Consider the following 6,693-nt stretch of genomic DNA (forward strand, 5'->3'; position numbering starts at 1 on the left):
CTGAATAAAATTTACAAACGTTTGTTCATATATAGCATGGTTAATAATAATAATAATAATAATAATAATAATAATAATAATAATAATAACACTGCAAAGATGGTTGCCGTAAGTAAAAGGCTCAGAGGTTTTCTAAATATATACACTACTCCTGTAAACTACAGCTGTAAACCGTAATAAAACATCCTTATGCATTATCAATGTAAAATTTAGTTACTTAATTCGTCATTTATTGCTTTTCGTGAAGAGTGGTTAAAAGTAATCTTAAATCAGATATTTGATTTTTGTATAGGATAATTATCCTAAGAAAGATTTCTTAGACAATAAATTGCAATATTTTATTGATATTTTAAAAAATACAACTACACTTTTGAGTTTAAGAAACATGTTTCGATGTTTCAAACATTATCTTCAGCCATAGTGAGTGTAACATTAAACTTTTTTCAAGATAATTCGTATATATATCTCAATCTGCCTGAATCATTGCGACACGAAACTAAACTGGAACCTTTTAAAAAGAACCTAAAGACTTATTTGTTTTAAATTAATTTAATTTATTTATTATCTTATTTTCATTAATTCTGTATATATTTTTAATTAGTATATTTTTTATTATATTGCGCATTGAATGTGAAGCGCCACTGAACTTTTGGATTTTGGCGCTATACAAATTATTTATTATTATATTATTATTATATATATAACTATCAATACAATGATTCTTTGTAGATTAAATGTTCGTTACAAATAGGTAAAATTCAAACTTGATTTTGAGATGATATATGCTACTTCTTTCTATCAACTCAAAATCAAGGAGAGCTTCCATATTGAGCGGTTGAAACCCGAACTCAACAAACAAGTTGATGATGTCAGTTTAACATTACGCTTTTAAACTCTTACCGTTATGTCAGTTGTGTTCTCTGTAATATTGTTGGTTCGTTTGAATTTTACCTATTTCTAACGAACATTTAATCTACAAAGAATCATTGTATTGATACAAAAGCAATACCAAATCAGAAAACTGATCTAGATGTTAACATGATTAAGAAGATGAAAACGGTCACATCATATGAGCGACTTGCGGCAGAGGCTACCGAGTCCGAGTTTCTGTTTGTGTTGTGGACTCTTGTGGGCTTCTCAGTTGTTGGGGCATCTTGCCTTGTGTCATTAGAATCTGAAATAGTAGTGCGAAAAGGGTGAGAGAAAGTCATACAAAACAGGCCTCAACACATCCTATTGTAGGATGAGCATCCGAAGCATGCAAGCTGTCCAGTTTTTCTTGGCAGCGAAAATTATGCAAGCGGCAAAGCCACAAGTACCACCAAGAGAAAATGAGGGGACAGAGAAGGAGGCTCCCGGTCCAGCCCTTGGGATATGTCATGTCCACGAAAGTTATTTTTAGACGAGCGGAAGTCTTCCGAGACGTCCGCATGCACTCCAACCTTGGTCCGATGTTTGAAAGAAAATATATATTCATCAGCCTTCCACGCGTGCCATCATTTTCTCTTTTCACTAAGAACCGGAGAGCGAGGCAAGACTGCATGCGAGCGTCTCAGAAGAAAGACTTCCGCTAGAACAAAGACCTCCGCTCGTCTAAAAATAACTTTCGTGGACATAACATATCCCGGCCAACGCCTTGAGCCTCCCTCTCTGTCCCCTCATTTTCTCTTGGTACTACACCAATAGGAAATCCTAATGATCGAAACGAGACTCACGTCACGGTTTTCCTTGCCCGAGTAAATCTTTTCGTGCCTAGCATGCCTCCGCAGAAAACTGGAGAGCTTGGTTGCATCTTCGTAATGGTTGTAGATAACTGCTTTGGGACCAACGTTCTGTGTCTGTGAACCCTTACTTTTCACAAGTAGAGAATAAAAAATAATACTTATATATGAACGGTCTTCAGAATTCGTTTTATAATTAATAAAAAAATCAGAAGAACACTAAAGAGTCCGGAAAACCATTTAATCCTCTGGTGCAAAAACGGAAAACAGTATATGCCGGGGGTGGGGGGTATGAATTCATGCGCCGTTCAAACTGAGACAGGCCCGGGAAAGTTACATTCCCGGTCCGCAAGTAGAAAACTCTTTCATTTAGACTTTCAAACCCTTGGAGATGAGTTATGTAACTAACCTGTCGTCGGAATGGCCGAGACATTTGTAATAACGACGTTGTAGAGTAGTGGAGCAATCTTGTCGTTTTGGTAAATCCTGCATTGCATTCTCAATCCTTTGTCAGCCATTCGTACGTCCTTTAGAATTAAAGACATTTTCTTCATTTCCATTCTTAAAACGTATGCAGGGCAGGAAATGTCAGAGCATACCGTGGCGTTGCAGTACACGATCGACGTTTCTTCGCCGTCGGCTCGGATTATGGACCACCATTTGTCTCGCACTGCTTTTGGAGAAATCTCATTCTCTCCTGATGCTTCGCTTAGGTTGATGTCTTGGCCAGCGAACAAGGATAAACCTGAAGAAAATTGTAAAACGAACTTCAAACAAGGGGCTCCGGTGAATTAAGGCCTGGGCCCAGATCTATTTTATGAAAATAAGTGAGTGGGTGGTTTAACTATTGATCCATTTTATATAACACGAAATAACTTTAGGACATCGTTAGCAGCAATAAAGATGTGAAACCTTAACCGCTACATAGGATGATATTATCACGTGACATGTCAAAGTTATTTTTAGCACATAAATCTTCTCAGCTAGACGGCGACACGTTTTATCATTTTCTGGTGGCTGAATTTAGCTTAATGATGTTAACACCGTTGGGTACATCCAGGAGCCTGGTACATCATTTCTGTGCTTGGACATTTGAAGATAATTTTAAGTGAATGTCCGAAAAAAAGAAATCATTTTCATATTTCTGACAGCACCGGACGTGACATCTTAGGCACCGAATGCGCGAACTACATAGGGGGGTCTGGGGGCATCCTCCCCCCCCCCCCCCCCCCCTTCCAGGAAACTTTAAAAATAGAACACTCAGAACGCTGTTTCCACTGTTTCTGGAACTGCCCAAGAATAAGTTTCCCAGGCAAGGCTGAAGTTCACTCAAATCTCTTTAAAAGGTAAGTAAAAAAATTATATTAAAAAATAAAACAAACCCCTCAAATATTGGCATCAAAGAAACGGACATGGAATGGGAAACCACCGGACGAAACATCCAGCCTCCGACCTCGAACGAAAACCCTGGCCATGTGTTCACTAAAGTCTGATGCGAGTTCGAAGTTTGTTCAATGCCGCACTGCATAATGAAGTCAACACTGATTATGTAATTACCGTAAAGTTCCGATAGTAACAACCCCCCGAAAGTAAGATCATTTTTGTGGCCGCTAGTAAATCCCGAAAGTAGCGACCCCCCTCCGCCCCTCGAAAGAAGCAAGACTAAGTTTTTTAAGTGGTATACCGTATACCATTAATTTGTCAATCAATAGTCAAAAATTTAATGTGCAATAATACCTTCGTGCGTGTCACAAATTGTTCACTTTAATTAATTTACAACAAGGAAAGCTTTATGCCACCATTCGTCCTTGACATCAGTTCACCGTCTGATGCAGCAATGTAAGAACTACCGTAAACCGGTATATTTTCATTTCGCATTAACAACAGGAACGTTTCTTCAAATTGAAATAGAAAACTCTAAATAGTTTTCTATATAATTTTTTTGCTCTATTTATCATTGTAATCTTCTTTTTATGAAACACAAGTTATACATATGGAATGCAAATAAAATGTGTTTCTTTTTTTTATTTTATGTTGTTGTTCCCCTAAAGTAACGACCGCGCGAAAGTAACAACCCTCCAAAGTAGCGGCCCCCAAAGGCTGCTAATTCCAAAAGTAACGAGGGTCGCTACTATCGGAACTCTACGGTATGGCTTTTTGTAACTGTGGAACAGCGTGGTCTCGTGACCAGGCCAATTGGCTATCATCTCTTTATCCCATTCAATGCAGCCTGGCCCGCAAACGGGTTTTTTCTTTAGTTTGGATGTTTGTTGTTTGTTGTTTTCGGCCAGCTGCCACCCAAGAAAGGCCTTGGCAATCGGATTATCAAATTGTCTCAGTTTATCTGTAAAAAGTTTAATTGCCTCTCCTTTCTACATTAAGTTATCGTATCGTATGATATCGTCTTGTATTGTCGGTATTGGAAATTGATGACCAACTAGCATAGGTTTCTCACTAACAAGAAAAACATTAAGGCTACAAAAAAATTTATCAGACTTTTTACTTACAATTTAAAGATGAACCTCAGGTTCACTGAAGTGACCCGCATGCGCTTGTTTCCACGACGTACTACTGGCAGTTGTACCTTAAGGCATCGTTCTTTCTTAACTGCTTTACGAATATTTTGCCACGCAAGGAAGTTCTGACTTCGATCCTTTTATCAATATTTTCCTTCAAGGAATACGTAGAGCAGTTGTTTGGATTTAGCCCACAATAGGCAATGAATTCCTTAACTTCGCTATCTTTTGGGTCGGTCACGATCCAAAACTGCTCCCGATAGTCTTTATTTCTTGTCGCTAATTCCAGTGGAGGACATGTTAATTCTATCTCTTGCTCCACGCATATTTCTCTCCAGACACTTTGGACACCTGACGGACAAAAAAAATGCCAAACGATAACGTTGGATAATAAGTAAAGATGAGTTGAGTGCTAAGAGATATGGTCACATCTTGAAAGTTCTCAAAAGCTTGAAAATGGCTGCTGATGTCGGAACAGATTAAGGAAATTGCTGGCAACGATTAATCCGTTAAAAGAGGTCATGAACTTTCACGGTTAACAAATGTTATCGGCCACTTAAATACTGAAAAAGGCACAGCATGAAAGAAAATTTCTCAAACTAATCAGTTTTGTCTTCATAACTTCATACATACATTATTTCCAAACCAAAGCGTTGTTAAAACTCTGTTTTTCCATCGCAACAAAATAACCAAGACAAAACTAGTTAACACAAAATGCCTGCAAGAAAAAAGCAAAGCAAAGCAAAACAACACATGTAATTTTTTTTTTACCCAATCATTCAAGCTCTGCGTAACATTTTCGCGTACTAGGTGTCGTTCAGCCGAAAGTTTTAACCTTACAGTTCTATCCTTATTTTCAATGTATACGGGCTTCAAAACGGAGCCGTAGCGAATTTCAAAGGTTCAAACTCTGATAAGAAACATTACCTTGTGCTCATGCTAATTTGAAAAATTCAGATTTCTTATAATCAGACGTAATTTCTATCGCTAGAACGTTGCCAAGCCGTTCTTGTAGCAATGCGTGGATCCCAGTCAACCTTTGAAATGACATATATGCTAATAACAAGGCCGATGACAGAGTGCGACATAAACTTAAAATCCCTTTTAAAAAAATAAGCTGATAGGCTTTAAGAGCGGCAAACTCCCCGATCAAATTCAGACAGACAAATAACAAGATCAGTACTGACATATTCTGCGTCTATACGCGAATTGTAAACGCCTTGACCAACAATGACTAAACTGAGCCCTGTAAACTAGGCTTCGGGTGTTTTGTACTACTCTTGTTATTGAGTTTAGCCTATCAGATCTGCAGAGAATGATGCAAATTAGTCTCTCCAGCCGGAGGGATATACCCATCGTCTTTTCAGTTTCGCTTATCGTCATCCTTTTTTTTAGGTTGCTGACATAAAGAACAACGTATTTACTAGTGCCCAAGCAATTAGTTCATTAATTAATTTGAGGAAACCACAACGTGGATGCAAGATACAATTTCTTTCAATGAATTCGAAACGAGGCAAAAAATATATTATCTAAAGCAAATGAATCATTGATAGTGAACATTGATTAATTGCAAAGTGACGGCCTAGCAGAAACTAGGGACACGTTTTTAGTTTTAGTTTTCACGTGTTACTTTGGCGTCGGACTGCGACGGTTCCGGCCAAAGAAACTTGGCATTTTCAGAGCGGCAGTATGTGAAAGGCACACACACGGGAAATCGCAGGACTCAGTGAAACACGGTCATTTCGTTCACTGAACTTGCACTCACCATTGACCAGCTAACGGCAGACGGAAGAGCAGGACGTTCTTAAAGATCTTTCCAAATTTTATTCACCGTTACCTACACTAACGTCTTTTTTGCCGCAATTCCACCCAGTGGGACTGATTTTATTACCACCACGCAGGACTGGAAGGCTTACTGTAGGTTGCGAAACGAAAACGAAACGAAACCAAACAAACGAAACGAAACCAAAAAGAAATTGTAAAACAAGTACCCTACACAATATATGATTCAATCAAGATCATTCTTACACCGCTGGATCTCTGAGAAACCTCTCTTCTGATCTCATCGAAGTTTTCTAGGGTGTCCGGAAAACTAAGACCTGAGACCTAAGACCTAAGTACATTTTAGTGCTCACAGCAAGTCCCTGGGCCGTAAACTATATAATAAATGCGAAGGAAATCAGGAATAAATCACGGGCAAAGCAGTAAATAAGCCATGAAAAGAACGGCACAAAAACACCCTCTATTCCTGAAAGAAATGTATTGTATATCAAAAAATTAACTTCGATTTTGAGACGACAATAAGGCTTTATGCAATGACAGCGTTGGGCGAGAGAAAATCTAGGCGGGCGCGTTGAGTAATTCTTCACGCCGACAACCGCAAAAGTCACGCCAGGCTAGTCAAGGCCGCATGAATGAATGACTGGCCGCTAATTTGCCAATAATTTTCCGAAGAA

At 38.6% G+C, this 6,693-nt stretch overlaps 1 protein-coding gene across 1 annotated transcript in view; it reads right to left on the reverse strand.

Annotated features, from left to right (window-relative positions):
• Positions 1-714: 714 nt before the first annotated feature.
• The window catches only part of LOC138005168 (uncharacterized), a 7,149-nt gene continuing 1,170 nt past the window's right edge, over positions 715-6,693 (reverse strand). Inside the window, exons 2-5 of the mRNA XM_068851438.1 lie at positions 4,306-4,588; positions 4,181-4,196; positions 2,131-2,488; positions 715-1,174 (exon numbers count right to left, since the gene is read on the reverse strand). Coding sequence (XP_068707539.1) covers positions 1,014-1,174; positions 2,131-2,488; positions 4,181-4,196; positions 4,306-4,588 — 818 coding nt within the window. The 3' untranslated portion in view covers positions 715-1,013. The remainder of the gene's footprint in view (positions 1,175-2,130; positions 2,489-4,180; positions 4,197-4,305; positions 4,589-6,693) is intronic.

This window comes from Montipora foliosa, chromosome 6 (assembly GCF_036669935.1).
Source record: "Montipora foliosa isolate CH-2021 chromosome 6, ASM3666993v2, whole genome shotgun sequence".
Lineage (NCBI taxonomy): Eukaryota > Metazoa > Cnidaria > Anthozoa > Scleractinia > Acroporidae > Montipora > Montipora foliosa.